Source organism: Pseudonaja textilis, chromosome 2 (assembly GCF_049901715.1).
Source record: "Pseudonaja textilis isolate UNSWEBS1 chromosome 2, rPseTex1.2, whole genome shotgun sequence".
Classification (NCBI taxonomy): Eukaryota; Metazoa; Chordata; class Lepidosauria; order Squamata; family Elapidae; genus Pseudonaja; species Pseudonaja textilis.
Genome location: NC_141991.1, coordinates 120,141,726 through 120,168,366, shown reverse-complemented (window position 1 = coordinate 120,168,366; position 26,641 = coordinate 120,141,726). Strand labels below are relative to the sequence as shown.

The following is a 26,641-nucleotide window of genomic DNA, read 5'->3' as shown; positions in this document are numbered from 1 at the left end:
TTCTGGACCTCTCGGCGGACTCGGCCCGATCTTGTGATGGGGGCGGCCGGTAGGAGGGAGATCTCTGGTATCTGGGGGGAAAAGAGGTCTGGAAGGAGGAACGAAAGGATCCTCATCGAAGGGGGCTCTGGAGTCGGACCTCCGAAAAAAAGAGGGGAGGTATTTGCGCTTGTTACGGCTCTCAACCCGCAAGGGATCAAGGACCGGACCAAATAATTTACCTCCCGAAATGGGAGCGGATGCCAATTTCACCTTGTTTTTAATGTCCGCTTGCCAGTGGTGGAGCCAGAGCAAGCAGCGAGCTGTGACCTGCAAGGATATGGCTCTGGTGGAGAATTTTACAGCCTGATAAGTGGCGTCGGCCTAGAACTCGGCCGCGGCCGTGAGCTTCGCAATGTCCTGGTGTGCCCTAAGATTGGACGCGGGGACATGTTGCTTTAGCTGGTGGAGCCATCTGATTGAGGATCTGGTGAAGAAAGATGCGGCCATGGCCGATCTAATGGCCCAGGCATCGGATTGGTGGGCCCGGCATAAGGCCAGCTCGGCTCGCTTGTCTTCTGGTTTCAGGGCCTCTACAGCATCGCTAGGGGTGGAGGAAGAAGCCAAGCCTACGATGGGTTCGTCAACCGTGGGGGGGTCTAACAGGAGAGAGAAGTCAGGATCAAGGTTGAAAAACCGTTTGTCCTGACTGGAGGGGGCTGCTTGGAAACCAGATCGGAAAAGATAGGTGGGACCGGAATGACCTCGGTCTCTACTACTGGCTGACTAAAGATGGAGTCATGGCCCCCGAGGCTGCGGGAAGGGGCTCAGGGGAGGCTGGGAGATCAGGCCGGAGATATTTTGACCTTGAAAAGGATGGACCTGAACAGATGTGGCTTGAACAACCCCACAAAGGTGGGCTGGTCCGGGGTGAGGCCTTCATCCTCTGACATCTCCCCTCCATTGGGTCTGCCCCGAGAGGGGTTCGCTATAGATCATGGACCCCAAATCAAGGTCCTCCTCTTCCCCGAAATGAATCGGGTCCCCTTGATCTTGTTCCTGCTCCTCCTCCTCTACCCCATGAGAGAGAGGCAGTTCCCTCTGGGAGAGTACCTGACCATGTGAAGCATCCGATCTGGGGGAGATCTGACGGATGGAGCCTGGACTTCAGGGGCCGCAGGCCGAGGGGCTGGACCGGCCATCTGCTGGAGACCTTGCGCGATTCCCTGGCGGATGGCAAACTCCATCCAGGATCTCATTTTCTCAGGGATTTCGACCATGGAATCCTCCTCTGGTTCCTCCTGGCGCAAGCCAGCAGCAGTGGGGGTGAAAGTAGCTTCAGGAACTTGTCTAGGCACCGAGGCCGAAGATTGAGTAGGTGAGGAAGGAGGGGGTTGGGTGGAGGTTGGGGAGTGGCGGGGGTAGGGCCAGAGGCATGGAGCATGACTCTCTAGACTGCCTATTTCCCTCTCCAATGCCTTGTGGCGTCTGAGGGTATCCTTCTGTGAGGCTTTGGAGGTCTCCTGTGCCTGTCTGCGCAGGTAATGCATTTTGGATTTGGCCTTCAGAGAACGTCCACGTGAACAATTGTCATCTGCCATCTGGAAAAAAAGCTGGAAAAAATTTATTTAAAATTAGTAAGAGACAGTTGGCTCGTCTGATTGCGACCTGCACCAAGGCCGGGTATCACAGCGGTTGTTTCACGCCCCCCTTTTGGTGAAAATTTTTTTTATATATATATATTTTGTTGAATTTAATCATTTAATTATTAATCGTTTTCCTTTTTTCTCTTTTCTTTTTTTTTTAAAAAAAAACGGATTGAAATTGAGATATAAGCAAGATGAATATATATATATATGAAGAAATTGGGCCTATTGGCCTTTCAGTTTTATTTGTTACTCTTATTAATGCACTTTAAAGTTGCTCCAGAAGGGAGGGAGCAGCAGTTGTAAGTTACAGATGGTAAATCAATCAGCCGAAACGAACGCCAGGCCTGAGAAAAAATATGATGGCCTACAGCAGCTGCCTCCCCAGACGAAGACCGGGGGGTTGAAAGAAAGTGCTGCTACCTCGCCAGCTGAACATGGCTGTGGAAGCCAACAGACCTTGGGAAGGCTCGGAGACCCTCGAAAAAGACCCTGAGGGAACGAGCGATGGCTCTAAGCAGTCCCCAGGGATCTGCCTAGTGAGACAAATTATCAACGCAGCCTGGTTGCACTGTTAGAAAGGCCCCAAAATGGCAGCCGGCCACGAGGCCGCACCCAAAATGGCGGCCGCCACGCGGCGCCCAAAATGGCGGCCGCGAGTTGCGAAGAGGGGCTATCAGCGGCAGATTACTCTCCCGGCATGGAAGGAGGCCTATGAGGGCCCGAAAATGGGAGGAACAGGGGGTAGTTAGATCTCCCCTGGTTATAGGCGTTCAGTGGGGGGGAAACAACCGATCAAAGGCAGGAACGAAAAGGCGCTCAGCGGTAGAGCGAACGAAGCAGTAGGCGGGGGGGGCCGGCAACGCGAAGTGCTGGAATTCTTCCCAATAAAAAAAATAAAAACCCCCCCAGGAGGGGGAGAAACTCCCCTAGGGAAGCTATAGACCCCAAGGTAAACAGCGCAGGAATAACTCAAATTAAAAGGTCCAACCTGGAGAAGAAATCCTAAGAGAAATCCTGAGTCGGCCAAGAGCTCAGAGAAAACACAGCCTGACTGTCACAAGGCTGAGCTAAAACTGGGAACGCTACGAGGGACCACGTGATGGGGAGGAGCGTTCCTCAATTCAAGCTCAGCCTGTGAGAGCCGAGACTGGAGCACCTCCCACTCTGGATGCTTGCAGCAGCTCTATGGAGAACAATCAACCAATGAAACAGCTTGCCCTCGGAAGTTGTGGGAGTGCCATCACTTGAGACTTTCAAGAAGAGATTGGACTGCCATTTGTCAGAAGTGGTGTAGGGTCTCCCGCTTGGGCAGGGGGTTGGACTAGATGACCTACAAGGTCCCTTCCAACTCTGATTATCTGTTAACTAAGAGCCAGTTTGATCAAGTGGTGAAGGCACCAGACTAGAAACCATGAGACAGTGAGTTGAAGTCCCATCTTAGCCATGAAATCCAGCTGGGTGACCTTGGGCCAGTCCTCTCTCTCAGCCCAACCTACTTCACAGGGTTGTTGTGGGAAAAATAGGAGGAGGAAAATGTGTTGGATATATTCACCACCTTGAACTATTTGTAAAAATAATAAAGGTTGGGATAAAAATAAATCAAATAAACTCCCAGAATTCTCCAGATAGCACAGCCGCAGCATACCATTCTGGGAGTTGAGATCCACACATCTTCAAGCAGTCAAAGTTGAGAAGCACTACTTCAAACAGTTGTTGTGAGGCTAAAATGAGGAAGACAACCAGGTCTTTTTGCCTGGAGTTCCCAGAGGATACAAAGACAGTAAGTAAGCAACAAAATTATTTTAGGTCTAGTAAATCATGACATTCTTGTTTTTCATGTATCACTGCTATCATAAAACTAATCTAACTGAAGAACATAAATGTTGTATATATGGATATAATTTAAACCTGTCAAAAATTCAATATGTAAGTCTTCATACAACTGATGAAAAACAATTTCGGGCACAGTATTTTGGTTCTGATAAATTCTGGGGAACAGAATAATGAGATATAGAAGAGAGATATCGTTATAATCATTTACTGGTGGTATTTGAGCCAAATAAATCTCAAATTTTAACTATTTCTGTTTAGTGCTCATCCCATTCAGAGACGATGAATCACTTCCCATTTGGCAAGCTTTCTGCCTACAAGGCAGACTTCTGTAAAGCTTTTCCTGTATCCTTGTTACAGGCTAACTAATTCTGTATATCTAGCAATAAGCAAAACACCTAATGTTATTTGTGAGACTAGACTTTGTCCTGTTTACCAGGCACATGTGAAGCTAAATAGTGCGGACCTAACTTTAATTCACTAGCATTATTTTAAAAAACCCTATGATATACATGAAGTTTTGTAACAACAGAAGGAAAGTAGCAGTTGGCAGCAGTTTAATCTGACAGATATATTCACTAGCAACTATATTGTTTTAGAAAGAAATAATTAGAAAAGCTAAACTAGAAACATTACTATGTTACAATGATGTACAATACCCTTTATTATGATATTAACATTCTAAAGGCAAGGTTCTATAACGTTAAAATATGTGAACTCTTCTGAGTTATAATTTTCACAGATTTTCAAATAATTTCTTTTAAATTTGTGAGTCTGTGTGCAACATATGTGTGCAAACAGAAGCATAAAAGAGTGGGAGAAGAAACAGAGAAAAACATTTTTAAACTTCTGTACAGAATAAAGTTATTTGGTAGACCATCTGTTTAAAAATCATGATAAATTCACTTAAATCTACAAAGTCGTTTTTTTAAAAAAAACACTTCAGCTTCTGGGCTATTAACAGTTACTTTTATAGAATTAACATTATTTCTGTATTAGTATGACCTAAGTCAACTTTGTACTTGAAAAGTCTTGGGCACTTTTTATTTTAAGACAACTTTTATTTTAAAATATACAACTATGACTCCAGAGAATGTAAACAGGTTGCTGGAACTTTTGTGTTCTTGATCCATGGCGATTTCTAGCCAAGAGATTATCAGAGGCCCCTAATGGGCTGTGAGAATAATTTGGGAAATAGGAGAAAGAGCCACCATCTGTCTGACAAGAGGATCTCAGCTCACAGAAGGAATGAGGACAGAGAAAGCGTCTCAGAAGGGATCCTCCCTAGTTCTTTGGAAAGTAAAGGCAAGGAAAGGGAGAAGTTCTTTCAGACTTGCAAGGTTCTGCTACTGTAAATTTACAATAAAGGTAGTGTTTAAGACTCTCAGATTTGGCTTCTTGTCTCAAAGGTTGACAAGATCTTAGTTAACACCATGAATGCCTTTCTGTAGGACAGCAGAACAACTTGTTATTAAAGGAAGTTGTTGTTGTTGTTAGTCTACACTGGACTCTTTGAAGCTGACAATTGTATTCTGGCTTCTGCTTTTCGATTACTGAGTAATCCCCAAAGCCCTGTTTTCAACTTTTTCTGGAAAGGAAATTAACACTAGAACCAATCAAACCTCAAAAAGATGGCATTCCACAGAACCAGTCCATCATAGAAAAAAACAATGTTTTTGGTCCTGTAAATTTCCCAAGATGGGGAACAACCAGCTGCTTCTTCTGATCCAACTGAAGTGGGGAGAAATAGTCCTGCAGATAAGCCTGTGTCAAGCTATAACAAGCTTTGATTAAAACCATCACTTATTTTTTTTTTTGCATCTGGAAACTAATAGGAAGCCAGTGAAGAACCTATGAAAAAAATTTATGTGCCTATCAGCAGGCACCAATGAACACCTTGGAGACTACATATTGCATCAATGGAAGCTTCCATTATCTTTAAACACAACTCCATACAGAACTCATTGCAGTAGCCTAATCATTCAAATAAGGCTCAGCAATCGAAAAATTTCCTGGTCACAGCCTCTACCTGCTAATCAAGCAGGATCTGTGAGTCCAGGAGGATAATGAAGGAGCAGGTCTGCGACCTGCTCCTTCGTGAGCAGTGCAACCCATCTAGAGATTAATCGGGGGGTACAGTGTAGAGAGTAAGGAAAATGACCATAACATAGATATGTATGCTCTATTACCCAAGCGATGAGAGACAAAACAAGTATCTAGTCCATAACAGATATAGAAAATATTTTGAAGGGACTCATACAGACAGATACCTTATTCACAGGAGTATTAAGAACAGCACCATCACCCTGTCATTGTAGCCACTCTCAATAAAAATAGTTTTACTCTTCCTTTGGAGTTGATTTTTTAGTCTACCTAAACTACAGGTAGTGGAAGACATCCTACACACACTATCCAATCCAGTTCCTTGGAATTAACAGGTCAGAAGGAAGCCCAGGTAATATGGCAGCATAGTGTTTCACAGCAAGACTCCACCACAAAGAGCTCCCTGGGATCAGCCAGCAGAGATAGGCTGCTGAAGGGCTATTCTGTCAAGGGACCAAAATAACACCCCATGCTAGCAATAAATCAGACGTTCAAATTATTTGCCCACAAAATCTGTAAGAACATCCTCAAGCACTTGCTTGAAAACACAAATCTAATGCATATGGGGCAAACATCCAAAAGGGTCCAGCTCTCTAGAGGAAGTAGGGAATAATCAATCACATCTGGATCAGGAACGGCCATGACAAAGGAAGATGGTAATACCCTCCATCTCCCCATCACATAGCAACTGTTTTAAAATGAAAATAAAGTTTAAGATCTCACTGCTCAAATGCATCAAAACTGATATAACCTTTGACAGGCCCACGATTTTCATGGAGGTCATTAATTCCTGGCCTGTACTATGCATGATTCTATTTAACTGGAGATTGAAGTCCCCAAAACCAATAGAGATCACTGACCAGGCCCAGGATCTCAGAAAGGGTTAGTAACAAGCACTATAGCAGCCAGCACATCAAAAGGCCTAACTGAACACACATGCACTCACACCCAGCCTTTGGAACAGCTACCTTGGCCACAGATAAGGCCAACACATCCCTTCTCTTCAGCCCTGGCATCAAGGTTGGTGTAGGACCTGAAGCTGAGCAGAACAGATTTCTTTAAGGGCAACATCAGTGCCCCCCATCCTTCAGCCAAATCTCAATAATACACATCAGATCTGCCTGTTTTTTTCACCACCAAATCATGGGTAGTTTTATAACAAACAAACCTGGCATTAACCAGCACCAACTGAGTCCTAGTAGCCCAAGTGGAAACAACAGATTTAGAAGAAATCTGCAACCTCTCTTCCCTGGAACAGCCTACTCAGTACCTCATGCTATATCTCTTAGCTCAGTAAAACAGATATTGCAGCCAAGTTCTTCACAAAACCCATTTCTGATTGCAAGCAGTTTCCACACACACACCCCACTGCTTTCCTACAACCTCGTCAATCTTTTAGTCAGTATTTAACAAAGCTTTCCTATAGCTGTTGTACGCTTGAATGTCCTACATCTTTAGGACTTCAACTTCCTGTTGAATTTGGATGATTGGCTTCTTCATTATCTCTTTAAAAGGTTATAAACACATTTTTAAATCCCCTTTCATAGCTTATCTTGTAATATTTTTAGTTCCAGCTTTGGCGTTATACTTTTGTTTTAAATTTCCAAGTGATCTGATATCAAATTGTTATAAAATTATTATTACAATATTGATTGTTTGATTTAAGGACTGTTGCAGCTACTTCCCCAATATATTAACATGCATTTTATTCACACAAAATACTATGCAATTTATACCACAATAAACAGTACATTAAGAAACCTGGAGGGTAAAACTCATATGGCATTAAACATTTTGCTTAAGAATCAAAGAGGACTTGTATTTCCTGCATCTGAGTTCCACACTATATATCTGTGGGAAAATTCTCAAGTATTCTATTACTAAAAAAAGAAACATACTAAATCTAACCACACCGCTTTTATCTGTACGATTAATTCCTACTCCCGTTAACAAATGAGCAAATGTGGGATTTTGAAAACTGGATCCGAGATTAAAAATAATAATAATAATTTTGCCACAGGATAAAAGTTGTGAAAAATATAGATAGGTTAGAAAAAGAGTAAAATGTATGGTAGTTATTAAGTGTATCAGAATTTCTTCCTTCAATTGTATCCATCCAATCAATTCACTGCATGGATGTCACCTGATTGTCACTGTAATTTGTATTTCCCAACTATTTCTGCTGTTTAAAGGACTGGGGGAAAAAAAAACAAGCACAGATATTTAGATTATAAAATAAACTGTGCTAGATATGATGAATTCTCACAGACGCTCGTGGCACATCTCTACATTTATTACATTCAAAGCCCATAAAGAACAGAAATCAGGAGACCGTGAGTTTTAGTTCCATTTTGGCATGAATATCCTTGGGCCACTCACTCTCAGCCTGAAGATGAAGGCAATAACAAACCAATTCTGATATCTTAACAAGAAAATTGCAGGAACTAATCTAGGCAGTTACCAGGAGTCAACACTACGGTATATGCATGTACAGACGCATGAAGATACTGCAAACTGGTGCTTTTTAACTGCTGTTTTTAGCATCTTAAAAACTTTCTGATGAAGTTTCCCCTACACGTACTTTTTATTACAGAAAACATAATTCTATCTACCATATTTTTCAGCCTGTCACATTCTGAAACCTTAAAATAGGAAAGATAATAATTATGCACATGTGTTGTGATTGGAAGGTCCAATCCTGTTAGGAACTTTGAATCTGATGACTGTTAGATCGTGGATTGACGTCAGAACCAGGAAACGTTACTCCCTTTAGTTTGATTTGATTGTGAAATGACTGTTTGAATTTCAAAGGGAGTCCTAACAGTTTTGCTTTGCAGTTTTGAATGAGAACGCTTACTCCCTTTAGTTTGATTTGATTGTGAAATGACTGTTTGAATTTCAAAAGGGAGTCCTAACAGTTTTGCTTGCAGTTTTGAATGAGAACGTTACTCCTTTAGTTTGATTTGATTGTGAAATGACTGTTTGAATTTCAAAAGGGAGTCCTAACAGTTTTGCTTGCAGTTTTGAATGAGAACGTTACTCCCTTTAGTTTGATTTGATTGTGAAATGACTGTTTGAATTTCAAAAGGGAGTCCTAACAGTTTTGCTTGCAGTTTTGAATGAGAACGTTACTCCCTTTAGTTTGATTTGATTGTGAAATGACTGTTTGAATTTCAAAAGGGAGTCCTAACAGTTTTGCTTGCAGTTTTGAATGAGAATGTTACAAGGGAGGACACATTTGATTTGCAGGACCGGCCTGAACCTTCAACCTCCTCTGCTTCTCAATCAGGTTATCAGCCGGGAACGGCTGACAATGAGGAACTTATGGAGACGTCAGGTGAAGATAATAATAATTTAGATGATTGCTGGGTGGATGTCAGAAGCAGGCGTCTCCTTACGAGAAGAAACCAACGGGAGCACAGGAGGAGGGCAGATCAGTAATTAGACTAATTAGCTGCTGCTCTATAAAGGGAGAGAGATGACTTTGCACTCTGTCCGGAACAAACTGTTTGCAAGGAGAACCGAAGATTTTGGCTTGGAGGATTTAAACCTGAAATATCTTGTTGGGACTTGGATTTATTTCCTTGGAACTATTAACTTGGACTATCTTGTAGAGGCTAACTACAGCTGTTATCAGTGAAGATTCCTGTTTGCTGCCTTTATTTGCGAGGACTGCTGCTTTCAGCCTTATCTGTTTATTTTGGAAGGTGGGACATAACACACATGTACATAAAATGTGACACAAAATGTTAAAATCTCAACTACCAAGTTACTTCCAAAGCAAGTTTTTGGTGTATATTTTGGCTGATATCTAAAACTGATCTAGACAACAGATTATTTGACATTTCACCAGCAACTATGGCTGGCATCTTAACAGGCAAGGTTGTTTAAAAACCATAGGTAACAGAAGATTGACTGGCTTTCTGTCTCTGTAGCCAGGTATCCTGGGGATTGATTGCTCTGGTCCATGGCTGGACCAGTACTGAAAAGACACTTTAGAATAAGTCTTGTAAATTCCTCATCAGTTCCTTTAGCCCAGCAGTCGCCAACCGGTGGGCCATGGGCCATGGCCCACTGGTGGGCCTTGAGAAAATTTTGGTGGGCCACAGAGAAATCTCACCCCCAGAGCACCCCCCCAAAGCAATTAATCCAGGCTGTCCAGAAACACAAGGCTGCACCGCCCACATAGCCCGCAGGAACGTTCCCCGCCCACTCACTCCTTACCTGGCAAACTTGCCTGCTAAAATTTCTATTTTTCCTTTTTCTGACCATCATCTGTTCTGCTCTGCTGGGAGATTTAGATTAGCTAGGAAGCAGGAAATGGTTGGATTTCTTGCTTTCTAGCTAGTCTTTAGATCTTCGGCTCTGCTTCCCTTAGGACTGAAGGTTTGCTTGCAAGCAAATTCAGCGCTGACTCACAGCGAACAAATTTGAGAGACTGAGCTATCCAATGGCAGATGGATCACTGAATGATTCTGTGAGCAACTCAATTTGCCTGCTTTGCCTGATTTTGGGTAAAAATTGCTTTTTTTATAAAAAAATTCAATATTTACATACATGGTGTGTTGTGAGTTAATTTTATGAGTTTGCTTGCAAGCAAATTTTATGTGACAGACAGAGCTAGCCAATGGCAGATAGATAGATTCTTGGATGAATCTGTGATTCTGAGAGCAAGTCAATCTGCCTGCCTGCTTTGCCTGATTTTAGGTAAAAGTTGCTCTTTTTTATAAAAAAATCAATATATATATAAATATTTATAATATTTACATACAAGCTATGCCCAACCAAGCCACACCCACAAATTAGGCCATGCCCACAGAACCCGTTAGTGGTCCCTGATATCTAAAATTATGAGTTTGGTGGTCCCTGAGGTCCAAAAGGTTGGCGACCCCTGCTTTAGCCTGTTCTATAAAACAGGATATGCAAGGTCTTCATATCAGCATTCTCCTTATAGGATTTTTAGATTAGCTATCAGAAGGAGAGAGGAGGTGGGTCAAGAGTTTCCTCCAATGAGCAACAACAAGAGTTACACAATCATGTTAACCACTCCTCAGCTGAGACATAATAAAATTAGTTTAGCTCTTTAACACCTTTGGCACTGTGAGAAGTAAAAATGCTTTTAAGCTAGTACAGAATGCTTATGTCAAAATATCTAATACACTTTAGAAAAAATATGTACAAGTACTTTAAAAATCCCCTGAAATCCTGCTGTGCTGCTCACTGTGGTATTCCAAGGAGGAATAAATGAAGAATATTGGGAGTGTATATCAATAATATATTAACAACAATATAAAATCCCAGCAGGTTCACCCAAAACCTGAAAGACATCTCAGTTGTCCAGCTAAATCAAGCAGGCACCTGTTAGGCAACAGCAATGCATGAAAATACTAGTATAGATGATCACTGTAACGGCATCAGCAAAGGTATAATTTCACACAGTGTACGAAAAAACAGTGCTAAGCTTGTATTTACCAAGAAAATCATATGAATAGACACTGTAAAACGATTGTCAATGTAGCTCTGGATAAGTGCCTTTCAGGTCCAATGGCACAACATGCTACTGAGGAAGAGCTGGGAATTTTTCAGAATAGTAATGGTATTTATAATGTAGCTAAGTGAAAACCTTTGGGATGTCTCGTTGCTGATATTGCCATGTAGGAAAAGAACATCCAAAGCTGCAAAAAATAGTCAAAGCATAGGGTACAAGAAGCCTGAAGAGGAAAGTTGATATGAACTGAGTATACCCTGACATTTTGGACATCAGTCAATTGAAATGGACTGGAATTGGACATTTTCCTCCGAATATCATAAGGTAATCCTCAATTGATGACAACTGAGCCCAAAATTTCTGTTGTCAAGCAAGAGAATTAAGTGAGTTTTGCCCCATTTTACAACCTTAAACGAATCACTGCAGGTGTTAAGTTAGTAACAGAGTTGTTAAGTGACCCTGGCTTCCCCATTTGACTTTGCTTCTCAGAAGGTCGCAAAAGGTGATCACATGACCCTGGGACACTGCAACCATCATAAATACATGTCAGTTGCCAAGGGTCCAAATTTTGATCATGTGACTCTGGGGATGCTGCAATGGTCATAAATGTGAAAAACATAAGTCACTGTTTTCAGTGCTGTTGTAACTTCAAATAGCCACTAAACAAATGATTTTAAGTTGAGGACTAGCTATACTATTTACATCCCTGGATATCAAAAAGAAAAAAGAAATGAGGTTGATTTCATAGTCAGAAAGGAGATAGCAAGGGCAATATTTGGGTACAGTGCAGTCAATGATTGAATAGCATCAATTAGATTTTGTAACATCCCTTTGATCTCATGATTATTCACATTTATGCTCCAATCCTTGATGTGGAAGAGAAGTACACTGATGAGTTTCATGGTCAAATTCTATCTGAAATCAATAAAACATGCAAGAAAAATATGCTGTTGTAGTTGAAGACTGGAATGTCAAAATTGGAAATATTATGGAAGAAAATGTAATTGGAATGTACGGCATAGGAAATTGAAATCAAGCAGGGCAATGTCATTCTACTAATCCAGTGATTTTGTTTCATTGCTAACACAGTTCTCCAACAACTAAAAACAATTCTTGTATACTGTACATGGACATCACCAGATGGAATATACTACACAAAAATCAAACTGACCATGTGATTTTTTCAAGGATATGGAAAGCTACTGTTAAAACAACTCAGATATGACCAGAGTATGCAAACTATCATACAATATATTTAATTTCAAATCCTGGTATATCATAGTCCTGATACAAAACTGTATACAGGTCAGGAAGCCGCCTAGATGGAACATGGTGAAACAAATAGGCTCCAGGTCATCAAAACTAACGCTGTATGTTCTGTCATGATTTTTAATCTATATGCTAAATATATATAGTGAGAGGAACTAGATTGGAAGATGATGAGCCTGGTTTTAAAACTGGAGGAAGAAACATCAAGGACCTGCGCTAAGTAATGTGAAATTATGCTGATAGCTGGAAATGTAAATGAACTGCAAATTCTAGACACGAAAAACAACTCTAGAATTAAACATTTAAAAAATGAACGAATGATGACAGGTACAGCAACTAACTGAAGATGAAGATACTGAAGTGGTAGCTTCTGCTTTTTTGAACTGACTATAACCAATAAATGAACCAGTGGTTTTAAAAACTGCCATAGACTAGCAATAGAATAGCGATGAAAGCTTTGGAAACAATATTCTGATGCAACGATTTTCCTATACCTACAATGATTAAAATCATACAAACTTGTTTCCCCTGTTGTAGTCCATGAAAGCAAAAGTTGGACTTTGAGGAATCAGAGCTAACACCAATTTGATGGCACATAATAAAAAAAGGTTAGCAAGCACTGCCATCGCATGCTTTTGCCTACTACAGTTCATACATAGAATACTTAATAGGCATTTTGCTATTATTGGATTCTATGGTTTTAAGACTAATTTAATAGTTTTTTTCCTCCCACACTTTAGCAACTTGAAATCTTTATGACGAAAAAATAATCCATTTAAATTTGTATATTTTCTGTCATAAGCCCTGGGCCTTTCCTCACTTTTACCTAACCACAGCATAAACATGTCCTGGCAACATATTTTTCCTGCCACGTTCCATTGGCACTGCTTTTATCTCATCTCCACTCCATAAATAAGACAGGCTTAAGTAATATTTAGCTGTATTAATTTAAAGTAGCATCTTCACTCTTAAGCTCACATAATCTCAATGGAAACTGCAATTTATGTAAAATCTGTTACGCTTCTCCCATTTTATCAGAGGCAAAGCTAGGTACAACTAGAGGAGGGCAACAAAAATTTACTGTTTCCAACTGATACAAACATACTACCTCCCCTCCAATCCCAGGTAAGTCTCATCTGCTACTGTTCTACTTAGAATGATAGGTACTGCAGCCCTGTGCCTATTTACATTGCACAACTGGGCTACATTATTCAACTAGCAATACTATAGCAGTTTTAATTTTATTGCTCTTTCTGGTTTAGCATAAGGCTGAAAAAAACATAACAAACTGATATACAGGTAGGCCCTACAGACTCTTGAACAAAAAAATATTTTGTAAAACAAACAGTGAATTATTTATCCCGACCAGTTATAGAAACTATAGAAATTTGCAAAAATCTTAACTTCCCTCGCAATCAGTTTCAATACAATCTTTTTTCTGGTTGACTAGTGTCTTTAAGAATTCATTAATTTTATAACATGCTCAAAGATGGTATTTTTTTTCTAGTCTTTGTAAGCCTCTGGAACCTTTATGTTGTAAACCTGTTATCTAGCAAAGAAAGAAAATCACTAGTGAAATTTATCTGATACAAAATAACACGTGAAAAACTAGTCGCTTCACTGGAGGGAAGAAATACAAAGACTACACAAAGATTAAGTTCTTTGAAAGTACATTGCAATGGCCAAACTGACACATATCAGAAGTCTACAAGTAGAACATAAACGTAGCCTTTTTGTATCCCCAGCTGCTCTTCCTCCAGCAATGAGCATTGAGAAGCACATTGCCTGTTACTAGAAATAATATATAATAACTATGATGACTACAAGTTATAAAATCTTTAGAATAATTTTATTACAATATCTGTAAAGATATTGTAGGGAAAGAGGGAAACAGACATGGAAAAACAAGAAGAGTTTTTCAAAAGATCTTTGAACTCAAAAAGAGGTTAAATCACAAATTGGTATGCTAAAGGACACCAATGGACAGACAGAAAACAATTCAAATGAGATTAAACTATGAAGAATGGATACACACAGTACAGTAGAGGTGTCAATATCCAGGTCATCTTAAAAGATATTCCGTACTTTACAAAAATCTCTAATGCAAGAAAATGAAGTTAGATCAACACTCTGGTCAATACTGAGTCACAAGATTACAGAAGCTGATGGAATCACAGAAATAATGGCAAGCAACAGAAGTATCAGTAAAGGCTCTAACCAAGCTGTGTTGGCAAATATAGAGAACACATTGGCAACACACAGGAAGAGGTGTTCGAGTACCACAAAAATATTTACCAGAGTGTGCAAAGTATCATAAAATATCCCTAATTTTGCATGCTAGCACAATAATGTTTAGGATCATCAAACACAGATTAGAGTCCTACATAGAAAAAGATGCCACAGGAATCTGACTTTAGAAACGGCTGCAGAACATGAGACACTAATGCATGCTAGGAAATTGAGAAAGCCAAAGGATCCCATAGAAACAGGAATCCCACTGGGAATCCCACATCTCATCCTCATGAGCAACTAATTACAGGTGAGGAAGTCCCAATTTGGACAGAACATGGTAAAACAGACTGACACCAAGTTGGCAAAAGACTGTGACAAGGCTGTATTCTCTCCATTATTATAATTGTTGGCCACACAGTCTGCATGATGTTCAGACTAGATTTGGCATTATATTTACCTATCAAGTCCTTCCAAAAGTCCTGGGATAGGGAAATATTGTTTAATTATGTTAAAAAGTATCCTCACAGGGTGTAAGCTATCCCAAGCAAAATTGCCTTTTGCTATTGACTGTGTGAGTGACCTCGTCAATGCTGCTGGTATACATGCACTGCTTCCGTTGTTTTGAGAATGCATCCAAGGTGCCTATTATTATTGCTACTATCTTTGCTTTCATATTACTTCTATTTATACTTCTATTTTATTATTTTTACCAGTTCTTTCTCTTCTATTCTGCTGTCTCCAGGTGCTATTACTATATTTTTATCCCGCCTTTTCAACTTATATGCTGAATATATATTAAGGAAAGATAGATTGGAGGAAAATAAGCATGGTTTTATAATTGGAGAAGAAACTTCAATAATCTGTCCTATTGCATTACCCTGATAGCTAAAAACAGAAAAGATCTGCAGGCCTTAGTAATAAAACTCAATGAGCACAGTGAACAAATGAGTCTAGAATTAAAAAAACAAATGAAACTGAGAAATCAACTAATTTAAGAATGAGTAATAAAGATGTTGAAGTGGTAGATAATTTCTGCCACTTGGGATCAACCATTAACAATAAAGGAACAAGCAGTCAAAGATTCCATTGCAGACTAGCACTTGGTAAAGCACCCATCTAGGTCTTGGAAGATATTCAAATGCCATGATGTCTCGCAGCTTACAAAGATCAGAATCATGCAAGCTATGGGGGATCACCAAACAAATCAACTTAGAATTCTCAGCTGAGGCACAAATGACAGGCTTGAATGATCTTATTTTGAACATATTATACAAAGACCTAGCTCCCTAAAGAAAGCTCTAATGCTAGGAAATGTGAGAGGAAAGAGAAGAGGATGACCAACAACAATGTGGATGGACACAGTTTCAATGGTGATGAGGGCACCATTGGAAGATCTGAAAGACCGGGTTGGAGACCAAGCCTTAATGGTATAGAAATATTGTAGAAGAACTGTAAGTGAGCAGTTCATGTGAGGAAGCTTTCTAATATCCTTGAGCTGGTAGCCAATATTTTGAATTGGGCAGCTAGTAGTAACTAATACAGCAACTTTTAATATTCCTGCCATCCTGCAGTAGCTGGTTGCCCCACCGGCAGTTTGGCCACTGGTTTCTGTGCCAACTGCAACTTACATGTTATTTCCAAAGATAGGCCAACACAGAATACATAACCACATTCTGATCCAGGTGTGAGTTTGTAAAATTGCTGTTATAATCTATAAATCTTTTCTGTGATATATCAAGCACCTGACAAAATGTACCAACTTTTTAAGAGAATGTGTCTCGCCCCAAGCAAAAAGTATATGAGATATGGGTGAGGTGCCAGGCATTCTCTATCTTAGCCCCTATGCTCTACAACACATTCTGCAGAGGTATATTTTCTCTCTGTATTTTGCAAGACAGAATTGCAGTGGTGATTAAAATTTTGTTAACCTTTTTCGATTTTCAACATTTCTGCATAAATATAACCTAAAATGTGAACTGTTCTTCACAATTCAACAAATGAGTTAAAAATATACTTGTTCATTTATTTGTTGAGGAAAATTATTCAATAGCAATAGCACATAGACTTATATACCGCTTCACAGTGCTTTACAGCCCTCTCTAAGCAGCTTACAGAGTCAGCCTATTGCCCCCAACAAAGTGGGTCCTCATTTTACTGACCTTGGAAGGATGAAAGGTGAGTCAACCTTGAGCCAGTGAGGATCGAATTGGTGGCAGCCAGCAGAATTAGCCTGCAATACTGCATTCTAACCACTATCCCAACACGGCTACATATTTGTGTGTGTGGCAAAAGCATGTGAACCTTTGCTTTCAGTAACTGGTGTGCCCACCCCTCCCCCCGGGAACAATAATTGATTTAAACATTTTTGATAAGTGTACATTGTCTTGCCAATTTGGTTTGAAGGAATTTTAGTCCATTCCTCCTTATAGAACAGTTTCAACTCAAAAATGTTGTTGGGCTTCTTCACACGAACTGCTCACTTCAGGTCTTTCAAAACATTGCTATAGAGTTAAGGTCACGATTGAGATCTGGCCATTAGCTTTCTTCTTCTTTAACTGTTCTTTAGTTCTTAGTCATATGGCCTGTGTGTTTTGCATCACTGTCTTGCTGCATGATCCATTTTCTCTCGAGCTTCAGTTCAAACACATACTTTTCTGGTAGAATTTGCCAATACAGTTCAGAATTTATATCAATGACAGCAAACTGTCCTGATCCTGGTGCAGCAACGCAGGCCCAAATCACGATACTGCCACCAGATGAGACAAGGTTCTTATGCTGGAATGCAGTGTTTACTTTTGCCAGACAGAATGCTTTTCATTGAAGCCAGAAAGTTCTATTTTGGTCTCATCAGTCCACAGAACATTCTTTCAATAGCCTTCTGGCTCATCCATATGGTCTTACACAAACTGTAGATGGGCGGCAATGTTCTTTTTGGAGAGTAGTGGCTTTCTCTTTACAATCCTGCCATGCACATCACTGTTTTTTATGTAGAAATGCTGAATATTCATAAGGATTCACAAAAGTTTTAAGCAGTCCTGCAACTCTCATTATGCCTTCATGCCAACTTGATCATGCCCAGATTTATAATTTTTCTTTGTTTACTTTGTTTTTAATTCATGCTTTTTTATTCACTGTCGAGTCTTAATTATTTAGAGTGTTCTAAAAAAAATTATAAAGAAATAAAGCAACAGCCTCGGTGGCGCAGTGGTTAGAGTGCAGTACTGCAATTATTACTTCTACTGCAATTTGGCAGATCGAATCCCAGCAGGCTCAAGGTTGACTCAGCCTTCCAACTTTCCGAGGTGGGTAAAATAAGGACCCAAATTGTTGCGGGCAACCAGATGACTCTGTAAACTGCTTTGAGAGGGATGTAGAACACTATAAAGCGGTGCTATTGCTATTCCAGAATTGTTACTTATTGTACAATGACAGCACAGAGACAGACAGATGGTTTATCTGAAGTACTTTCTATCTATACTGACTTTCTCTTCATCTCCAGTCCTAGCGTAATTTTTCTTACCATTTTCTCCCTGTCTTATATTATTTAATACATGTCTATCATTCCCAATCAAACTCATTCTGTTTTCCTCATAAGGATTATTTTTAGCTCCTTGATCACTATCTTTTGCAATTTTTTCAACTCTTGCGCCAGATCATATTTAAGAATCTTCTATTCCTTAAAATAATATCATTTAAAGTCACAGACTGAAAACACAAGTTGTTTTCAAGAAGTATAACCAAGAAGAATTTGAGAGTAGTTTCCAAGAGACAGTGATGTATTTTTAAATTTTGAGTGCCTTGTTTTGCTTTGTTTTTGTGTATATCCAACTCATTTTCCAGATAATTCTAGAAATTCTTTCTGAGTCATTTGGTTCATGTTAGTTCAGATATATCAATACAAAATAAAAACCAGAACTGCTCACAAGTGTTTATAAAGTGGCCACCAACTTGTTTTTTTTCTCAAAAAACATGTCCTTAAACAAGACAGACTAATATAATTCCCATACTTCATCATTTCCTTAATGACTTAATGAATACAAAATAGTTGTTATGCTACTCTTCTGTATTGTATTTATTAAGTTTTATGGTATTACAGGTACTTCCTTATTATAATTAGGATTCAGCAACTTTGTGAATCCATAAATTCAATAGCAATATACATACTCTTAAAAAGCATTTAAACTACAGCATTAGGTTGATAGAACAATCTTTCATTCAAAGTATTATGCAAATAGTGTGTGAAGCATCTTCCTTAAAGTTTATTTGGTGTGTCATTCTGTGGAATGTTAATGACTGATACATGAAGAACAATCTGAAATTCATTAAAAATAAAGTCTCCATTGAATCAATCTCAAATCCTATATGTTGATTTCTTGGCAATTATGCAAAAGTAGTTTGCCATTTTCTTCCTGGATTTTTTTTTTTAATTTAGCCGTCTATTATACTGCTAGATGTTTTTTAAATGCAGATAAAGCTTTTATCAAGCAGTTATTTGCCTCATTCATTACATTTATGATTCAGATATAGATACTTTCCATAGCTATTTTTATTTAAAACTGTTGCTTTTACCTATTTTCTTTTCAGTGAAAATCTGTTAAGGAGTGAGAATCTGAATAGTGCATAATGCATTTTGATTAATAGCGCTAGAAAACTATCACCTGTAATTCCTAAAAAATGATTTCTCAGCTGTGGCTCAGTACGGAAAGCAGAACAAACCTATATTTTAACAAAAGCATCTGGGCCTTTTCCTTTATTAAAAAATGAAGGAAATCCAAAATCAACGCTTCAAAAAATCAAATTCTTTTCCAACTTTAATTTATATGAAGCAAATGACATTAGTAATCCCTGACCTATGGTTAACACTACTGTCATTAATAGAAAAGTTGAAGGAAGAAACTAATTTTTATCCTAATATGTGTCCATATTTGTTTAAATAATTTATATGGCTACCCATTTAACAACTTCGGCTCTAGGTGGCAAAAAATTAAAAAACCTCAATTAATTGAAAACAAATTACAACTATAATCAACCAATATATCACATGTTAGAGATCAGAAAAGAACATTGTGTCTTACAATCAAGAGGTTTTTTTTTTAAAGCCATAAATAAACCAACCAACAAACAAGTTGGCTGAAATGCTGAGAGAACAATCAGGTGTTTACTGAATTAGAAAAGGCCAAGAGAGTCAGGGCCATCTGATCTCTGGGAGGATGCTGTTCCACAGGACAGGTGCTGCAACAGAGAAGGCTTAACTCCTAAGTCCCACAAGATGGCGCTGCTTAATAGAAGGTACTCAGAACATGGCTACCATGTTGGTTCTGGTAGAATAAGCAGAAACAATTTGAGTAGGATGTCTGACAAATAATGTATCCATATATTATTGATATCTGAGAAAAAATATCACAAATGATTCAATTTACAACTCTTCAAAATTAATATGGGAAAAAAACCATGAAAAGATCTTTTATAAAATTAGGTCTTTGTAATGATTATAGAATAAAGACCTATGTAACACTTACAGCAAAGGTATGCCAAACATTCCTCAAGCATTCTTAAAGTTGCACAAAGAATCAGCCTTTTCTTCTAAATCAGGCCTAGGTTAAATATTTTATTTGGCTGCTCAAAATGATAGTTGGGCATTAGGTCCAAATCAATTCTTGGACTCACATCAAACATTACCCTGTAATTTATCAAGTTAGTCACAACAATGTTTCTCGCTAGAACCTTTAATGTTTACATCCTGAAAATAGCTAATTGAATCCAGTTTTTCCGAACTATTTTTCAGACTGCACCATCACACTCAGAGATAGCAAATTTGAAATATGTATTACATGTTTGCTATATAATTAATCTAGACAAGAGGTTCCAAAATTTATGGAATCTAAAGAGTACAAAGAAATCAGATTCTTAGAGCAAACAGCATCTAAACATACTGATAGCATACAGCTATTCAAACAGTTTCAGTTAAATTTGTAGTTTCAGATATTTAAAATCTGCATAATTTTAGCATCAAAAATTATTGGAAGTAATTTTTTTATCAGGATGAGAAATCGAACTGCAGGAGGCATGGAATTGAGACATTCTACAAAGCCTTAATATATTTTATTCAGAAGTCCCAAAGTCCTATATTGCTTACTTCTAAATAAATATTATGATTATAGCATTTTTTCTTTAAATATTGTTCCAAAGCATCTTAACTACTAAAGATTCCCTAGACAATGGAAAAAGAGACATTAAGTACAGACTTGATAGTTTGCCAAATGGTGTATCCTCTCCAATGCCAAATATTTTGTTGGTATATGATTACTAAGAATAGACAATTCTAATTCTTATTGTTTTCAAGGAATATTACAAAATTGCTTGGTAACCAAATTACAATACTATTATTTACTCAAGGTTCTTAGGATCTATGTGAGTACACTGAGTTTAAAAAGTGTACCTCTTAAATTAACTGTGTTTGCCATTTGAATGAGTTCTTAAAATAAATGAAAATCTGATTTCCCTTTAATCTCTTAATTAGGGTATTATCATGAACAATGTCATATATATTAGCATGTAGCAGAAAAATTAGAAACTAAAGTAGAAATGCAGAGGTAAAAATTGTTCAAAAATATTTTCCCCTTTGCACATCAGGCTTTTAAAGTTTAAAAGATAGATTTGTTCCACCATATGATAGCTTAGTAATATCAAAAACAAAATTACAAAACATTTCAAGAATGTATTTGAAAAACTCTACTGAACAGAATTTACTCAGAATTAACTTTCTGAGTAAAACATGGGTTGCAGATTTATTGGAACATAAACATGTAAGATGTATATCAGCAATCATATACAATACTGTAAATGAAAACAAACCTAACATTTTAATGTTTCAATATATGAAAAAATATATTGGCATTTAAAAACTTGCTACAACATCAAAATATAAAACTTGTTTATGTTTTTATATGCTTCTGTAACAATCCTACATAGAACTGATTGAGACCAAGTTCCACCAAAAGGATGTATTTTGTTTAAAGTACAAGTAAACTGCAGTATTAAAAGGTAGGGTTTGTTTGTTTAAGCTACAGGACTCATCTACTTCAGATAGATATTGATGTAAGCTGTAAAGGTTCTAAAAAATCTAATTACACTTGTATTCCATACAACATCCCAAGGAGCTATATACCCAGGTAACCTTACACAACCTTCCCCTATGGTGGTTGATTCAAGAGAGCAGCGGAGCACATCAAAACAAAGAGTACAAAGAGGCGGAAAACTGATTCAAGTTTACACTCAAAAACTTTGGAACTTACACTGAACCTTCAAGTGGACTTAATCCTAGAAGCGTTGCAATATTTAATTTCAGACAGCATAAACCGTTTACTGGCTTTAATTAATCCCCCCTAAACCCTGCAAATAGTAGAATCAGGGGAAGAATTAAAACCATGGAAAGGCGGAATCCGTCCTGCTCACGCCAGCGATTCAAACTGGGATTGTTTTTCACCTTTCCGAATAACCAGCCCTGCAAGTCCTTGAGGCGTCTATTTCGTCTCTAGGATTTCACTTTTCTTTTCTTTTTTTCCGCGGCACACCAACCTTTCCGTCGCCCTTCCCTTTCCAGTCCCTCAGCCGCGTCTTTTTTTTTTCCCCATATTTTTTTGGGGGGTGGGGGTGCGGGAGAGTTTACTTTTCTCCCAAGGCCTGGAAGCTTTCGGTGGAATCCGGGAGCCCCCCAGGTTCAATCTCAAAGGCACCCAAGCAGCTTGTTCCCACCCGGGCTCGGAGCTCTTCCCGTCTCTTCTCTCCAAACTCCCCTTTCCCTTCCCTGCACCGGGCCCTCACCTCCCATTCCCTCACCGCCCAGAGCCGACCACTGCCCCGCCACCCCCGAGAACGCTTTCCTCCCTGCGACCCTCTCTCTCTCTCTCTCGGACTCCCTCCCCACTGAAACAAAGCCGGGCCACGCTTTCCTCGCCACGCCGCCCACGGGACGACCCACACATTTCCTCTCTTCCGCACCGCACCCCACCCCCCCCCCCCACCCCAAACCCGTTCCCAGGTCAAGGGGCTCCCTCCCTCAGCCGCGGCGCCCTTCCCGACCCCTGGGTCTCCTCCTTCCCAGCCACACACACGCACACACCCAGGCCTGGCGCCCTCCGCGGGCCCAGCAACGTGTGCGCCCGGCAGCCCCGCACAGCAGCCCTCCTCACCTGTCAGGCGCAGCTTGACGGGCCCGTTCCTCCGGGGGCCCTGGTTGGACATGACACCGGGAATCCTCCGAGAATGCGGCGCAGCCGTTCTCGGGCCCTCCCCGCCAGGGACGCGGCGGGGAGAAGGAAGGAGGGAGGGAAGTCAGGCAGTCAGGGGCGGGGAGGGACGGGACCCTTTAATGGAGTCGGGCCGGCCGCGGCTCAGAACAGCAGAAGCAGCAGCAGCGACGTTGGCGGCGGCGGCGGCGGCGGCGGCCGCCGAAGGAAGAAAAGCCCGGATGTGCCCAATGTCGCCATGAGCGGGGGGCAGCGCCAAGAGGAGGAGGAGGAGGAGGAGGAAGAGACGCAGCCGCCTTGCCTTCCGCCCCCTGCCCGAGGCTCAGCCGGCCAGGGCAACAAAGCGAGAGGCCGAGAGAGCAGCTTTGACTGGGCGAGCGCGGCTATTGCTACTGCTGCTGCTGCTGCCGCCTCCGGCCTTTAGAGCGCTCTCCAGGCTGCAATGAGCAAAACCCCGATTTCGTCACGCGCTGAGGGAGTCCCTCAGGGCGTCCCAAACAGGCTTCCCCTGGCCGTAGAAGTGGGGCGAGAATCCTCAGTCAGACCCAGGAGCGCCGAGGACTGAGCCCAGCACACCCAAGGAGGGTATCCCACACTCCCGGGGCGAAGCTGCTGGGCCTGCCTGAGAGTTCAGGCGGAAGCCCCTTCGTCTTTGAAACACCTGGGCTCCTCGGTCAATTTGGAGATTGCACGGATTTCGGGCTTATTTTTTCAAGGTTTCCCTCTCAAACACAGAGAGAGGTCACTTTTGTTAATGGCACTCTAGAGTTGTTGAGTGTAGACTTGTGTTTTGGGCCTGGAGAAATTTCCGTCTTCAGTGTGATGTCATTCGCGAAGCCTTCCAATATTTACAGTTGGTGGCTATAGTTACTCAAGTTGATCAGTGATATTAGGATCACTTCCATCCGAGGTCCAAAAGATTGGGAGGTTCATTCATTTTCCTACGCAAAACAAGATGAGGAAGGTGTTTAGCTGGAGCTCTGGGCGAGGGTCAGCCTGTTAGCATATAGATCATCCTCTATTTACAACCACAGTTGAGACCAAAATTTCCATTGCTAAGCAAGACAGTTGTTATATATATTTTTTGCTCCATTTTATAGTCTTTCTTGCCACAATAAAGTGAATTACATTACTTCAGTTATTAAGTTAGTAACATGTTAAGTGAATGTGGCTTCCCTACTGATTTTGCTTGTCTCAAAGTAGACACCGCAACTTTCATAAATACAGGTCACTTGCCAAGCATCTGAATTTTGATCATAAGGCCATGGGGATGCTGCAACGGTCATAAGTGTAAATAATGGTCATAAGTCATTTTTTTTCAGTGCCATTGTAACTTCAAACAGTCATGAATAGTTGTAAGTCAAGAAGTACCTGTAATAAACACATGGTCCTCTAATGTTCTTTGGGTTCACAATTCCCAGATAGATGTAGTTCTCATTTTTTAGTTTGATGGGTTTCAGGAATCTAGGTCCCTGGTAACTATTTGGGCTGGCAGAGCATGAGTAAAACGAAATGGTAATTCAGCAACTAGCAGAAAAGCAAAATCTGGAGTCTGTGCCATGAATGAATATTCCATATTTAATGCTTGAATTAAACACTGGATTACTTATTTCATACAAGGATTGGCAATATTCAATACAATCCAATATAGCATGGTCAGTGGTAAAAGATGAAAGGATTTGTAGCTCAGTATTGAAGAAGTCTCAGTAGATGCTACTATAGTATCAACTACTCGCTGAAAACTATGTAGAAATCATGAATGGTTAATCTTGGATAGGGGCCCACTAGGGTTGTAGGTTAGACAGGAGCATTTAAAAGGATCTGAGACTATGACATTGACTAATGACTTGTGTGCTATTTCCAAGAAAACAGTATGGATGTACTGTATAGTAATCAGGAGTTAAGTTCAAAGGTATTTTTGCTGTTTTAACTTCCAGAAGATTGCTTGCTAAAAAACCTTGGAAAGCCAGTAGTATACAGGTAATATTAGATTAGATCAGGCATTTTAACCCACAGCCTGCAGACTGCACGCAGCCAGGGAGAGCTAGTAATTCAGTCCCACATAATAAAAACTATTAAAAATAAAGGAAGTTTGTTGTTTATATATATTAACTATATTATATACTTTATATTCAGATCAAGACAAGTGTTCTTTGCTCAACCCAGCAAGCCAAAGGGTTGGGCAACCATTGGCTAGATGGCAAATTATCCGTACTGTTGTTCAGATTTCTTTCTATTTTATCTACAGAGATAGTATTCAGCAGGTTCTGAGAATTGGTAGCAGACATTTTGAGTAGTTTGGAGAACCAGTAAATACCACCTCTGATTGGAGATTTTACAGTATCCTTCCCCTGCCACGCCCACCAAGTCACGCCCACAGAACCGGTAGTAAACATTTTTGAATCCCACCACTGTTTATCTAGCATCCCTTCTTAACCAAAGCAGCCACATATCCTTCTAAATTAACTTGCAGACATCAATGGTGTCCTCACAGTTAAACAGCAAAGTTGTACATGCACCTGATTTTTAAACAAACTTTAAAATCAGATGCAAGTACAACTTTGTTATTTAATTGTGAGGAGGTCACACATGCCTGCAGGTTAATTTTAACCTTATCATTGTTTTAGAAGAAAGATACTTGTATTTGCTTCTTTTCTAAGGTTATGAAGTTATTTTTTCTCTAATTTCCTCATGTTTCTCCTTCCTAAATTCTTTGGAATTGTTCTAAAAGCTCAGGGTGATATTTAATCATGTAGATTCTAATATACCTGATGGTATTTCTGGAATTTGTACCTATAAGCTAAAATGAGAGATTTATATATATATATAATCAATTTATTAGCTACATTAATTACCAGAGTGACTTTGCAAGAAGCAGCATATTAAGTCATCTTGAATTTTAATAATATAGTCTTGTAGATAAATATCTGAACTTGCAATAACAAGCAAACCCATCTATCCTGACATAGGACCCCATTGAAAAGTCTGGCAAGTTAGTTATTGATGGAATTATTATTACTCACACTGTATGAGATGACTTGTGACTAACTTCAGGACTGCTTCTACAATTTTTCAGCTTGTGCTCTCAAATATTTTAATATTTATATCATTGATGCTGATGACTTTAAATCACTTACTCAGGCGTCATTCTGTTGAAACTCATTGCAGAGCAAGTGGCTTAATGTTACTGGTACAAAACAAACCTCAATAGATCTTTGTTATAAGAACAAGGATTAACATTACAATATCAAGAGAATATGTAGATGGGGAAAATCAGAGATTTTCTATGGCAGAATGAAATTATTCTGTATCCTGTACAGATGCAGATAGATAAACTCCACAAAACATCCATAACAAAGTACTTTTATTGGTTCATCAGATATCCTCATAACTCACATTTGTGACAAAGTTCATCTTTAATGACCAATCCTTTGCATATCTGTCTTGTAGGTAAAAAGGTTTATCTCCTATCCTTTTTTCCCCATCTTGTAACGATAGAAGTAGAGCAGTTACCACAAGTCCATGAGTTCAGACAAGAGTGAGGAAAACTCCCCCAATCCTTCGAGGGTCAATTTATTGACCAATTAGAATTAGAGATGTGGTCATGTGACATGGACTACATTTCCCAGGACACCTTAACTACATTTACCATGATGCATTCCCTTAAGGGAACAGCTCACAATTGCTACCTAACTATCCAATTCCCATACACCGGCTGGACAGCACAGAAACACTGAAATATTATTAGGTTATACTTAAAATATGCCTCCCTGAAGTAGCTATATCAAATCTAGAGTCTCAAATTGATAATTGTTTTAATTATTACAAATCAAAAGCATCAC

General features: G+C 39.7%; 1 protein-coding gene across 2 annotated transcripts in view; it reads right to left on the bottom strand.

Annotated features, from left to right (window-relative positions):
* SMURF2 (SMAD specific E3 ubiquitin protein ligase 2) overlaps positions 1–23,247 on the bottom strand; it is a 72,831-nt gene extending 49,584 nt beyond the window's left edge. The window contains exon 1 of one of the 2 annotated variants that reach the window (XM_026711067.2): positions 22,743–23,247. In XM_026711067.2, the coding sequence (XP_026566852.2) occupies positions 22,743–22,794 (52 nt within the window). In that variant the 5' untranslated portion in view covers positions 22,795–23,247. The remainder of the gene's footprint in view (positions 1–22,742) is intronic. The other variant, XM_087925081.1, reaches the window with a different exon arrangement.
* Between the last annotated feature and the right edge of the window lie 3,394 nt (positions 23,248–26,641).